The 14,872-nt window shown below is 40.8% G+C and overlaps 1 protein-coding gene across 6 annotated transcripts in view; it reads left to right on the forward strand.

The window, feature by feature from the left end:
• The first annotated feature begins 664 nt into the window (after positions 1–664).
• slco1e1 (solute carrier organic anion transporter family, member 1E1) overlaps positions 665–14,872 on the forward strand; it is a 32,633-nt gene continuing 18,425 nt past the window's right edge. For 3 of the 6 annotated variants that reach the window (XR_010899729.1, XR_010899730.1, XM_067428528.1), the window contains exons 1-9: positions 665–840; positions 4,535–4,637; positions 4,805–4,946; positions 6,784–6,916; positions 7,038–7,165; positions 8,768–8,914; positions 9,375–9,473; positions 12,063–12,293; positions 12,522–12,686. Coding sequence is in view for 4 of the 6 variants with exons in the window: in XM_067428528.1 (XP_067284629.1) it covers positions 4,539–4,637; positions 4,805–4,946; positions 6,784–6,916; positions 7,038–7,165; positions 8,768–8,914; positions 9,375–9,473; positions 12,063–12,293; positions 12,522–12,686 (1,144 nt within the window). In the remaining 2 variants the exon portion in view is untranslated. Of the gene's footprint in view, positions 841–1,022; positions 1,120–4,062; positions 4,638–4,804; positions 4,947–6,783; positions 6,917–7,037; positions 7,166–8,767; positions 8,915–9,374; positions 9,474–12,062; positions 12,294–12,521; positions 12,687–14,872 lie in introns of those variants that run through there. The other 3 variants (XM_067428529.1, XM_067428530.1, XM_067428531.1) reach the window with 3 other exon arrangements.

A 14,872-nucleotide genomic window follows, 5' to 3' on the forward strand; every position in this document is an offset into this window, starting at 1 on the left:
TTTTTCCAGATTCTCTGAATCTTTGGTTGATATTATGCACTGTAGATGATGGTAACTTTAAACTCTTTGCAATTTTTCTCTGAGAAACTCCTTTCTGATATTGCTCCACTATTATTTGCCGCAGCATTGGGGGAATTGGTGATCATCTGCCCATCTTGGCTTCTAAGAAACACTGCCACTCTATTTATACCCAGTCGTGTTGCCAATTTACCTAGTAAGTAGCAAATTGGTCCTCCAACTGTTCCTTATATGTACATTTAACTTTTCCTGTCTCTTATTGCTACCTGTCCCAACTATTTTGGAATGTGTAGCTCTCATGAAATCCAAAATTAGCCAAAATTGGCATTACATTTCAAATTGTATATCTATATTGTATTGTGTATAAAAAATAAGTTTATGAGATTTGTAAACATTGCATTGCTTTTTCATTCCCAATTTGTAATGTGTCCCAACTTTTTTGGAATTGGGTTTGTATACACGAGAATGAAGGCTTTAAAATATCATGTTCTGAGTTTTCTTGGAGCAAAACCACTCTCTTTAAGCAGCATGTGTTGAGCTGTTGGTGTCTCTTGAGCTGGAACGTTGTTGGAATAGAAATGTGCAGAGCTTTTGTCTGGATGAGCTGGCTTTTGTAGAGACCCAGAAACACGTTTTCTCTCCAAGATGGATACTGCCCGTACCCATGTCAGATACAGCACAATTTGGCATATTTGTTTCTCTTGATCCCTTTGTTTTCTCAGAACCCCCTAACTTTTTTTTGCCTTAGCTGAATGGCTGGTGGAAGGGCTTCTGACTGGGAGGGGAAAATTAAACCGAACTAATTCTGAGAGGATTATCTGAGTAAGTCATGAAAACAGTAAAAAAAAAGTCATTCTCTGTTTCATATGGTTGGCTTTTCCTTGTTTGTTTTTTATTATTTTAAATGTAGTATTATTATTATTATTATTATTATTATTATTATTATTATTATTATTATTATTAGTAGTAGTAGTAGTAGTAGTAGTTTTTGTATTTGTTTCACCTTCAAATATTTAGGAGATGGGGCAATAGAACAGAAGCTAGCCTTTGCTTGCTCCAAAAATTGGAACATTTCAGTCTTTCTGAAAATTTAAATACAAGGTAAGTTATGAGTGACATTTTTTTTAAATTCCTTTTAAGTTTATATTACGTTTACAATAACTTAATAACTGTTTTTAAAATTTAAGACACTGGCCATTAAACTTGGATTTGACTCACAACTTCTTGTTATTGAGGAATTTATTTTTATGTACATACATTTATTTTAATCTTATTTCATGTTCAGATTAATGTGCAACAGTGCAAATGATTTAGAAAGTTAGGTAAAGGCTAGTAAATAAATCTTTTTATTATCATTTATTTATCATAATTATTTGTATAATGCATTTTGTAAAGTCAGACTGTGTATGTCGCAAGTAGAGACATGGGTGATCTATATTGGACCCACTTTATATTAGGTTACCTAAACTACTGTACTAACATTGTAATTAATCATTTGATACAATGAACTTATTATGTACATACATGTTTTTACATTGTACTTACATTTTGCATGTAATTTATGTCTGTGATTAATTTCTGTAGTTACATTTGTAATTACACAGTTGCCACTTCCCTTACACCTAACCCTACCCTTAAACTGACCCACACCACCACACCTGTCTCTAACTTTACCCGTATCCCACCTCAATATCAGCAAAGGTGTTTTGCAATACAATTTGAACACAGTAAGTACATTGCACTTATTTTTTGATGTAAATACATAGTACTTACCTAATATAAAGTGGGGCTGCTATATTTGATGCCGGAATGTGCATACATGTATCCAATATAGAAGGCACAGCATTGTGTTTTAATCTCAATATGTCTGCAAGACCAACTTGATCTGAGACTTTTTTACAAACGATTTCAAAGTGAAATGAAGCAAACACAGATATGTCTTCCCCATGTGAGCTAGAGCCTCATTAAAAATAAATATCACACATTCCTAATATTAGGATCCGTAGGAAGCTTATACAGCGACTGTGTTCTGCCACAACAAGGAATAGTGCAATATGTTGCTACCTTCTTCAGCATGTTTATTGCTGCTGGCTAGCGTGATCCGAATGGCTCCATGAGTCGGGGGGGGGGGGGGGGGGGGGGCTACTGAATTAGACGTGCTTATTATTCAGTAGAGGCGGTGTAATGAAGCACACGATCATTTGCTGGGCCTGGTGTCTATAAAAGCTTTTCTTTGACTAACAAGGATTTTTTCAGCTCTGAAACTTACAGGATATTTGTATATAACAATGACCTTTTTATATCAAAAGCTCAAGGGAAAGTTGATTTCTCAATTCATCACCCCTTTAAAGAGCAGCGCAGGGGGCAGAAAAAATACATCAATAATAAAGTAACAAACTCATACTAAATAAAATGTCTCTGGAAAAATTACACAATTAAAAAGTACTATTTGTTTTACACATTTATGTTAAAAAAATATATAAAATGTAGTTTGCACCATTTCCCGTCACTTATTCGATTCATTAACACGTTCACCTGTGTCAACTGTCAATCGCAACGTTTGTCTGTCTATTTAATCCCTTTGTCTTCAGTTAACCTTTGTCCAGTCTCCTCTATACTGTACATGTGAATGTACATCAACATTATTGTGTGTACCTGCTTGTAATCTTGTGGATTTGACCTATGGATAAATATTAAATACCATTTGAACCTGTCATCTTTGTTTTCATGCCTTTGTATGCAATACAGCCATGACAGAAGACTGACACAATACAAGTCATAAGTATACAAAACATAAGTGTTCTATATAAAGATTGCAGTTTTGTTTAGATTTTTAATTTTTTTTCGTATCAGTATTTTTGTGTTTTCCCCATCACCACGGACTCTCCCTTGTTCCTGTTATTGTACCTTGAGCAGGGAAATTGCTCCTCTGGGGCACATTTGACAGAATTCCTTGACATAGCACATCAGTCCAGCTTCCCGGACAACTGCCTTTGTTCATTCTTCTTTGATAGACTCAACACATTGGTTCTCTGCATTCGTGAAGTGGGTGCTGCACATCATGTGGATTGCATTTTGCCGTCAAACCCGACAACGACGACACCTGTCCCCCTCCCAGTGCTCAGCCAGGAACCACCAGAAGGCAAGGGGCGACAACATGAGCGACATGATGTGGAAGCCAGTGATTAAAGGAACAGCTGAGCTAAACATTGCCCTTTGAGCAGGAGCCTTTTGTGTCTAACCAGGTGTGCGACCCGGCTGAACCAGCTACCAAGAGAGTTCATGAGGAATTCGGGGATAGATGGAGCCCCATGCATACTCTAGCCACTGAAAGTCAATTTCTGGCCCGAACTATGAACAGTGATTTTCGATTCTGTCTGTTTTCAACCCAGCCTTCATCTCCAACCTCCTTGCCGGACTTTTCCCAACCAATATATATATATATATATATATATATATATATATATATATATATATATATATATATATATATATATATATTTTTTTTTTTTTTTTTTGCCATACACTCTGTTCCTCCTTAGTTCCTTCTCCAGCCCTTAGCCATGCCTGCTACCCAACTCTTGCTGGCTCTCATCAGCCCCTCAGTTCTTCATCAGTCTCCTTTCAGTGGCCTGACCACACCTGGGGCCAGCTGTGAGCCATCTTCTCCTAGGCATGGAGATCACGTGGCTCCAACCCTGGTCTCAGATCCCGTCGTGCCACCTTAGCCCATTGCCCTGACTCCTTTGCCTTAGCTCGTTTCTCCCTCAACTCCAACATCGACCATCGAGCTTTCAGCTCCGCCAAACTCCCTTCAGACCATCGGCTCTACCTGACACAGCATCACTTCACCACAAATTCGCGGGCCATTTGCTGCTCTCCGGCCTCTCACCCCTAAGACTCTGTTTGTCGTTCCAGCTCCACCACAGCCCTCCAGTATCCTGATTTCATCTCTGGGTGTCGTTGCTGTGGATCTTCAGTGTCGCTCCTTCAGCTCTCTGTATGTCCACCTCCATCGACTTTGTCAACTCTGCTTGTCCCCAGGTTGGAGTGGAAACACTCACCACCATGGCTCCTCCCTTTAAAAACACCACCATTGGACATCTTTCTGGCAGTGACCTGGAGCGCAACCAGGCCATTCCTGCTCAAGGCCATTCCCTGGATTACACCAACATCTGCACAACCTGGGCATCCTTTCATTACATCCCTCTGCCTGATTCCTGTCCTCCCTGAAACCTTCTCCATCCAACTGCCATGCCTTTCTTGAAGGGGTGTAATGTCGCAATATCACACCGTACACTCAGTTTGGTTTTACAGAGCACTGAATAAAATTTTGTGCAAAATACACAGAGATAAGGATTAAAGCAACTGATAAATTCAGACACATAAGAGAGTAACAATCAAAAGTTTAATCTCAATGCCTAAATTAACTGAAATGCAGAAAAATCTGAATACAATGTAATTAATTAAGTTAAAGCTTGACTAAATATATAATTGTTTGATTATATCATGACAGCAAAATGTCTGAGCCAGAGGACAATGGAAAGCCAATCAGCCAACAAGACCTCTGCATTCCAGAGAAAGAGGCCCCAAAGGACTCCTGCTATTCAAGTCTAAAGGTACCTGTACTTTATTGAATGTGGGTGAACATTTTTTTTATACCACATAATGTATGTGATCATTTAAATCAGTTCTTAATGTGAATAAAGATAATTTAAGTACTGTCCGAAGTATTTCTCACTAGTCTGGATAATCATTTATATTTCTATTGTAACTTTTCTTCAAGATTTTTATTGTGGCCCTCTCCTTCGCCTTCTTCTCCAAAACTCTGTGTGGAACCTACATGAAAAGCACCATTACTCAGATTGAGAGGAGATTTGATCTTTCCAGTTCTGCTGTGGGCCTCATTGATGGAAGTTTTGAAATGGGTTTGTAGAAGGATCCCAATTTGGCTCAACAAAAATTGCCCATTCATTGCAAAAATTACTTTCAGAGTAAAAAAAATAAAATAAAAATAGATTTCGAGTTATTTAAGTATATAAGTACTTCAACATTTTATTTGTTGTATAATGTTGTAAAACATTCATGGAAGTCACATTGGATGGGCAATCTTATTATGGCTTTTTTCATACTCTGCCATTTTTTTTGTCCAAACTACCAACATAGGCTCATGAAAAATCAGGACCTACATTTTTGCAAATTTCAAAAATGTGCTCTAGCTATATAAAATTCACTGCAATTTCTAGCTGAAATAAACACTAGTGTCAGTAAAACACCAATAACTTGTATTTTTACACAAATTATGATTTATGGGGCAAATTATTGATTGATAAAGACTTATTTTCATGTGGTTTTCCAAATACTATGTTATGACATCAGACCACTTTTACCATAGTGCATGATTTGTAAAGTAACACAAGTAATATGTTTACATTAGGTAAACAAGCAAGACTTGACTTTGTACACCGACGCATGTGTCATACCTATTTTGCACCTGCGCAAAGCGCGCTTTTCCCTCCACAGAAGCACGTCACTAAACTAGTGAATGAACTTGCGCTCCCTGGGCGGTTCAGCGCAAAAAAAGAGGCGTGTTTCGGCGCAAACAATCCCTGGTGCTATTTTGCTGTTCCATTAAACAATTGCGCCACTGACCAGAAAAAACCTAGTCTAAAGTCAGTGGCGCGTTGCGCATTGTTCATTATGCTATCTTAAGGGCGCATGCTTTACCATGATGTATAGCGTGCACAATGCGCATACACTTTGCTCATGTAATCTACACAGATGCAACAGTTATTTTTGCAAATCATAAATTGTTACACTAAAAAAAAAATTAACACATGAGATGACGGAAATCATTGTGGTGTGCCACGAAGATGTGAAAAAATAGGCATAAATCTAGCTTACAAATTATTCAGGCTAATTATACTAATTAAAGATCAGACCTGTTTGCCCAATAGCAAATATATTATAGACATATATGTATATGAGGACATCTGTCTTTCACTGCTCTTACAAGAACATCAGTTTCCTCGGCTGTGAACCGCTCCTGGCGTGCGCCTGGTAAATACGTCATAATAATAGCAACCCATAATGGAACTTGCGCACCTGCTTTAAAAGGGAATGTTGGATGATGCTCTGATTGGTTTATTCACGTTACGCCCAAACCACACCTATGAATAATGAAGCTACTTCAGACCAACCCATTTTAGATTTGCGCCGGGCGCAAGAGTCATTTATCCCGCCGGGAAAATAGCAACAGCGTCGACACCCGTCCACAAAGTTACTTGCGCTTCGCGCTTTGACACTTGCGTTTCAGATCGTTAAAATAGGGCCCATATTGTTTTAACACTATATGTTGGGTCGGTTTAGGGTATAGGGTTTTAATGTAGGTCGTATGTTGTTTTGAAACACTTTTTTGGGCCGTCCTCCAGACATTTAATTGCCAAACTTCCATGATGCAAATAACAACCAACGTAAGAAAATGTCAGTTTCATGTTCATCTGTTTCAAATAAAACTGAACATGCTTTAACCACTGATCAGTGGCTTTAAGCTCCACTAGCTGGGCATTTTATTTTGAAATTGTAACGAATTGTACAAAATGAGACAATGTATAATGTTTGCAGTAATGTTAGCACAGGCAGTTTTTTCAATGAGCTGTGAAGTTGGTTGTCCATTTCATGATAAAAATAAATATGCTTCTAAATATGTTTTGTGTATTTTCATTGTCTTAATTCATTGGTTGTTCTCGAAATGCTTTTCTGCAGGTAACCTGCTCTTTCTGGCAGTGGTTAGTCATTTTGGGGCGAGACTGCACAGGCCACGGCTCATAGGAATGGGCTGTTTCCTCATGGCCATTGGCTCGGCTCTCACTGGACTGCCACACTTTTTCATGGGGCGGTATATTCATTAATACATACATATTATTATTATTATTATTATACACAGTTGGCTTAGTTGATCATTTCTTATAAAGTTACTCATGTTTCTTTCTTTCTCTTTGTCGTTTATCCTCCTACAGGTACAAGTATGACTCTGCAATACAAGGCTCTTTAAACAAGACTGTCAGTATAGCTCCTTGTCAGTATCCCATGGTTCCAAGCGATTACTCAAGTGCACACATTAAGCCTTCTAATAACATTGGAACAGGTAACTGGTTTACATTTACAATACCACATAGCCTGATAGACTTCATGCCCTGATATTTTTTCAAGTGAACTGGTTTGATGTAATTTCAACATAAAATGAAGCTTGTTTGGAGTTTTGTTTCAGGAGTTTGTAACAGCTTTCCAAAGCAAACTTTCCAGAAAAGTCTGCTCCACTGTTGCCAACTAATTTTCAGAAGTTGCTAGTGGCAAGGTCTTTGTCTTGAGGGACTATTTGTTTGAAGCGATTACTGGTATAATATCATGATTGCTGAGAATTATAAGTGTGAATCTGTGTCCAAGGTTTTTGACAGCCAATGACACACAATTTGAGTGGGACTTTGTGTGTAAACTGAGAGTGTTTTCCACTGAGGAAGCTCTGCTCTATCTAGTCCCTTTTCTCAAGGGGAGAGGGACAGACTTCTGGACCCGACGTCTCAGGCCCTGCTTGCACTAAGGCAAAGAGGAAATTAAGATCGTGGGGATCCCAGAAGAGCAGGAGATGTCTGCAGAGGTTGAGGAGTATGAGTCATCTGAGCCCTCTCAGCCTCGCTGTCCCACAAGTTCTGAGCTGCTGGGAGTTACGGAACACTCTTCTACTAGACTCCCACTACAATGGGAGTGCATGAGGGAAGAAACTCCTTGCAGCCGAGTTGACGAACGGTTTCTTTCTGGTTATAACCCTCCAGCTCCCGCGAGCCGTCTGTTCCTTCTGGATTTCCATTCTGAGATCAAGAAGGCATGAAAGAATCTGTATTTGACCCGCAACCATCGACCTCAGCATGATAACTATGTGAATGTCGAGCAGATGTGTAAGTACAGATATATGTTGATGCCACCCATTGATAAGACATTTGTGAACTATCTTGTGGCAGGTGAGGCATCGACAGTAGAATCTTATCAGAGTTGTCTAGGTATAAAACGCTTCGCTCACAGAGCTCCATGCTTTGGGTGTCAGATGCCAGGTATTCTCAGGTTCTCACTGGGATGCTTCTGGGCTGCCTGCTGAACAGTCCCTTCATACAAGAAGCGGATGACATCTAGGAGCTCCTTGAATACTTCCTGTTCATAGGAAGTGATGTCATGGGCTGTTGCTGGCCAATATGATTGCCAGATTTGATGCTGTATCTTGTTCCCTTTTCTCAGGGAACCATAGTTTCATGAGCAACACAAGACGTTTTCTTGCCGTAATTTTGTGTGTGTACTTTTTGTAATTTAGAGGAAAGTATGTAGAAAATATTTTTTACCTATTGATCTAAATGCTTCTCCCAGCAGCATGGGTGGCATTGCGGTGTTTACTAATAGCATACTGCAGTTCAATTGTGATGTAGGATATAAGGACTTTTGAAATAACTGAAAGCGTGGTACGGAACTGTAATACGGTCAAGACTTGCATGGATCTTTTTTTTTAGCTGTGAACACAACATCCATCAACCAATCAGAATTAAAGCATTTAACAGCCCCTTAGTATAAGAAAAGAAGAACCTGTATGGTTTCAGTATTTGAATAAGTGTTAGATGAAACTCACCACTCATATTTTCTTAAAAAAATTGCAACATATAGTTTTCTTTCAAGAGTTGACTTGATTTCTATATTTTAACCTTAGATTGTGTGAAGGACCCTGAATCTAGTATGTGGATCTATGTTTTCTTGGGTAATGCACTCAGAGGAATCGGAGAGACTCCAGTCACACCGCTCGGCATATCTTATATTGATGACTTTGCAAAAGCAGAAAACTCAGCATTTTACATTTGTAAGTAACATTTGAATGTCTTTTTTTCTTTTCTTTTTTTTACTACAGGTCAAACTCTGTTGTGTTACAATATAGAAGTATAATTTACATCAGCACAACAAAATATTATATCTGCATTATGAAAATATGAGCCCTTGTGCTGAATGTGCACTTGACATATTTCATATAAGTAAAATAATAAAATATAAGTATATTTAAAAAAAAAACTGTACTGAATAAAAATCAACTTGCTGCAAATGTACATAAAGAGAGTTTTCTTACATTTTCATTAAACTGCAATTAACAATTAAGTGTCCAGAAACATTAAATTCAGTTCACACTTAAGTATATTCTGCTAAAGTATATTATTTCTGTTAATTACTCTTTTTATAAGTATGCCACAATGTACACCATTTTCACAAGGGAAGAGCAATGTTTTATGGCGGAATGATTAATTAAAAGACTCTGTTCTGATGTTTAGCATGTCTTCAGACTATTATGCTGCTGGGTCCCATGTTTGGATTCATACTGGGCTCCATGTGTGCCAGACTGTATGTGGATATTGGATTTGTCAGTGTTGGTAAGCATCCAGTTTAATTCGTTTCACCAGTACTGTGTGTATGCATTGCAGTTACAATGTAATTATATGTTCTGCTTGTTATTACATATGTAATTACATTATTGTCCATACACCATCCCTAAAGCATCTCTTCAACCTACCTGCATCCCAACCTAGTGAGAGTTTTGCAGAACGTCCTATATGGACCCCACTTTATATTAGGTGGCCTTAAGTATTATGTAGTAACATTGTAATTAATCATTTGATACAATGCACTTATTGTGTGCATACATGTTTTTACATTGTGCTTACATTTAAAAAAATACCTGCATGTAATTACGTCTGTAATTAATTTCTGTACTTACATTTCTAATTACACAGTTGGCACTTCCATTACACCTAACCCTAACCTTAAACTTACCCACACCACCACACCTGTCCCTAACTCTACCCGTATCCCACCTCAATATCAGCAAAGATGTTTTGCAATACAATTTGAACACAGTAAGTACATTGTACTTATTTTTTGATGTAAGTACATAGTATTTAAGGCCACCTAATATAAAGTTCATTGCATAACGTTTCATTGTAGAATATACACCGATCATGCATAACATTATGACCTAATATTGTTTTGGTCCCCCTTTTGGTGACAAAACAGCCTCGACCTTTCGAGGCATGGACTCCACTAGACCCCTGAAGGTGTGCTGTGGTATCTGGCACCAATGATGTTAGCAGCAGACCCTGAAAGTCCTGTAAGATGCCAAGTGGGGCCTCTTGTTTGTTCAGAACATCCCACAAATACTCAATTTTATTGAGATCTGGGGACTTTGGACATCAAGTCAACACCTCAAACCCATTTTTGTCCTCCTCAAACCATTCCTGAACCATTTTTGCTTTTTGGCAGGGCACATTATCCTGATGAAAGAGCCACCAGGGAATAATGTTTCCATGAAAACCACCCTTCCACCCTTTCCATGAAAGGGTGTACATGGTCTGCAGCAATGCTTAGGTAGGTGGTACATGTCAAAGTAGCATCCACATGGATGTAAGGAACCAAGGTTTCCCAGCAGAACTTTGCCCAAAGCATCCCACTGCCCCCGTCGGTTTGCCCTCTTCCCATAGTGCATCCTGGTGCCTTGTGCTCCCCAGTTAAGCCACGCCATTCATGTGATGTAAAGGGACCATGATTAATCCGATGAGGCCACCTTCTTCCATTGCTTAGTGGTCCAGTTCTGATGCTCACGTGCCCACTGTTGCCACTTTCAGTGATAGACAGGGGTCAGCATGGGCACTCTGACTGGTCTGAGGCTATGCAGCCCCATATGCAACAAACTATGATGCACTGTGTATTCTGACACCTTTCTACCAGAGCCAGCATTAACTTCTTGAGCAATTTTAATTACAGTAGCTCGTCTGTTTGATCGGACCACACGGGTCAGCTTCACTCCCTACCTGCATCAATAAGCCTTGGCCACCCATGACCCTGTCACCGTTTCAGCACTGTTCTTTCCTTGGACCACTTTTGATAGATATTTATGTGGCAAGCAGCGAGGCGATGGACCGTGAGAGCGGGCCGGTGGCAAGTGATAATGAGCGCCAGCTGTGTGCCACAACGGTCTCGTCTCACGACGGAGTGACAGGAGTATAAAAGGTGTAGCAAAGACAGTGGAAGATGAGAGAGGACCAGGCCTGGACTTTATGTTGAGTTTTGTTTATGCTTAGGTATGTGTGTGCGGGCAGTCCTCCGTGAGGGGCTGCCCACGTTACTTTCGTTTTGTTTACATTTATTTGATAATTTATTACATAATTTATTTCATTAAAAGTTGTTGAACGTCCGCCTCCTTTCTTCCCATATTTATGAACATTTTTACAATTGACAACTGCAGACCAGGAACACCCCACAAGAGCTCTGATCCACATGTCTAGCCACCACAATGTGTCCCTTGTCAAACTCCCTAAAATCAAACATGCTTGCCTATTTTTCCTGCTTTTCCTGCTAATACATAAAATTTGAGAACGAAATGTTCACTTGCTGCCAAATATATCCCACCCACTAACAGGTGCCATGATGAAGAGATAATCAGTGTTATTCACTTCACCTTCGTAATGTTATGCACAATTGGTGTAAATGCACAATAATTATGGTTAAAGAGAGCTAATATGAAGTAAAACCATGCTATTTGATATTACAATGTTAGTTTTTTTCTTCTTGTTATAAGCTTGTTTCAGAGCAGTTACATTCTGATTTCTTATAAAAAAATAAAATAAAATAAAAATATTTAGACAATCATATTGTTCATTGGACTGACGCTAGCGGTTGCAGCCTTTATCCTCCTTGTTAGAGTGTCCGACTCTCATGCTGGTGGACCAGGGTTCGAGTCCTGCTGGGAGTGGGTGGTTTGAACAGGAGGGCTTACATTAAGCAGACAATTTACTAATACTCGACTGAAAGTTAGTTGAAATGTAGGTGCAGCTTTACTTGTAGTCTGGCTGCTAGCAAATAATGACTAAAATGGAGACTTTGTTCCCAGTGATTAAATTGATTTTCCCTGAGAATGACATTGTGTAGTCTAAATATTGTATACTTTTTTCCCCATTCTCCTGCAGACAGTGTAACCATCACACCACAGGATGCACGCTGGGTGGGCGCTTGGTGGCTGGGCTTCTTTGTGTCATCTGCCATATTAGTACTTGCTGGTGTTCCTTTTTGGTTCATGCCCAGGTCTTTAACCAAACAAGGAGAGGAAGGGAAGGAAAACTCAACCGTGGATCAGGAAAACAAAGAGCAACCTGTCCAACTAACCACACACTCAATGAACCTGTCCGACATTGCAAAAGGCAACTTCCTTCCACCATTTTAATAAATGCAGTATTGTTTGAACTATTTGTTTTCCTATTCATGTGCCTTTTTCTCTTACAATAACACATTCATGTTAATAATAGGATGCATTCAAATTTTATAAGAAAGGTCTTAAAGATGATACCATTTTAATGAAGCTTAACATCTATGCAAATCTTTAGGAAAAGCTGACTTCATTCTCTGTACTCTGTCTTGTAAATGGTAAGGATTCTTGCCTTCCCTGAAAAGACTACTGTGCACTCCAGCATACTTCCTGTTGCTGTGCGGGACTGTTTTGAAGTTCAACTCTTTCATCGGACTGCTCACCTTCAAAGCCAAATACATGGAGCAACAGTTTGGCCAATCTGCATCAAGAGCAAACTTCCTTATTGGTAAGAAGTCTTTCATGTAAAAGTGTCTTATCCTTAGTAAATGTCCAGGTTGTTCATTGTTTTGTTCCGTGTATGTGCCTAATTGTGATTATGAACAACCATTTAGAAATCTATGTCAATGTAGTAGATTTATATTTAACATATATATATATATATATATATATATATATATATATATATATATATATATATATATATATATATATTCAATAATAAATAAATTACATAAAAACATAAAAAATAAACTATAATACAGATAGAATATAAAACGTCTCAGGTTACGTATGTAACCCTAGTTCCCTGAGGGAACGAGACGCTGCGTCGAAACACTGTGAGAATGCCTCTGCGTTAATGCGTCGTGAAGCGCCTGTAGAACCATTCCATCGGAAAAAAGATCGATCGTCGGCGTGATGACGTCATCGACCGGAAGCTATAAAACGTCCGTGAAAACAAACAGGAACTAACTTCTGATAAAGCCTGAAGTAAGTGATCACGGACACGCCGGGAGTATGGCAAAGCGACGCAGCGTCTCGTTCCCTCAGGGAACTAGGGTTACATACGTAACCTGAGACGTTCCCTTTCGGGGAACTCGAGCTGCGTCGAAACGCTGTGAGAACGCTTATACCCACATCGCCATAGGACCAAGTGTCTCGTATGTGTGAAGCCGAAGCGCACACGGTTACGAGAGTACCTGTGCCCCTACTGTAGATGCCAGGTCTAGTTCATAGAACCTGACGAAGGTAGAAGGAGACGACCATCCGGCATATCGTGGAGGGAAGCCCCCGACAAGAGTGCTTTAGAAGCAGCCATACCCCTGGTTAAGTGCGCCCGGACAGCCAGTGGAGATGGCTGCCCGGTAGCTTCATAAGCAAGTGAGATGGCCTCGACCACCCACTTGCTCATCCTCTGCTTGGATACTGGAGCCCCTTTCTTAGGGGGTCCAAAGCAAACAAACAATTGTTCTGATTTTCTCCACAGGGCAGCTCTGTGGACATAAGTATCCAGTGCCCTCACAGGGCACAGCAGATTTAACCTTTCCTGGTCTGACGTCATAAATGGAGGAGGACAGAAGGCTTGTAGAGTGATGGGGCCCCGTGGGCTCGTAGGAACCTTGGGGACATAACCCGGCCTGGGATGCAGAAATGCTTTCACCATCCCTGGCGCAAACTCTAGACATGAGGGCCCTACTGACAGGGACTGAATATCTCCTATCCTTTTAAGAGATGAAATGGCCAAAAGGAAGATAGTTTTTAAGGTGAGGAACTTATCCGAAACCTCCTCCAGAGGTTCGAACGGAGGTCCGGACAAGCCCCTCAAAACAATGGCCAAGTCCCATGCTGGGACCCTCGAGTGCATAACTGGCCTCAACCTTAATGTGCCACGAAGGAAGCGTGTAATTAGAGGGTGTCTTCCCAAAGACACTCCACTGCAAGGGACGTGGAAGGCACCCAAGGCCGCCACGTACACCTTAAGTGTGGAGGGGGTCAACCCTGCAGAGAACCTCTCCTGCAGGAACTCCAGCACTGTACCAACCGGGCAGTTAACTGGATCCCACTGGCGTTCTCTGCACCAAGCTGAGAAAAGTCTCCATTTCAAAGCGTACAGCTTCCTTGTGGACGGAGCTCTGGAGTGTAGGATGGTCTCCACGACCTCGGTCGAGAGACCTTCCTCTATGAGCCTAGCCCCCTCAGAGGCCAGGCCCACAGTTTCCACATCTCCGGGCGTGGGTGCAGGAATCTCCCGCCCGCCTGAGAGAGTAGATCCCTCCTGATCGGAATCTCCATTGGAGAGCCTACCAGGAGAGATATTAGGTCCGAAAACCATACTCGGGTCGGCCAGTTCGGAGCCACTAGAAGTACCTGGGCCCCGTCCCGGCGTACCCTCTCCAGAACTCCTGGAAGCAAGACAATCGGGGGGAAGGCGTACAGAGGCAGCCTCGGCCACTCCTGTACCATGGCATCCAGCCCCAGCGGGGCCGGATGGGTCAGAGAAAACCACTGCGGGCAGTGAGAATTCTCCGCCGAAGCGAACAGGTCTATCTCTGCCTTCCCATAAACCTTCCAAAGGAGCTCCACCACCTCTGGGTGGAGTCTCCAGTCCCCGGGCCTCGGCCCCTGTCTCGACAGGCTGTCTGCTTCCTGATTCAGGGCCCCCGGGATATATACTGCCCTGATTGACAGCAATTT

This window comes from Pseudorasbora parva, chromosome 20 (assembly GCF_024679245.1).
Source record: "Pseudorasbora parva isolate DD20220531a chromosome 20, ASM2467924v1, whole genome shotgun sequence".
Lineage (NCBI taxonomy): Eukaryota > Metazoa > Chordata > Actinopteri > Cypriniformes > Gobionidae > Pseudorasbora > Pseudorasbora parva.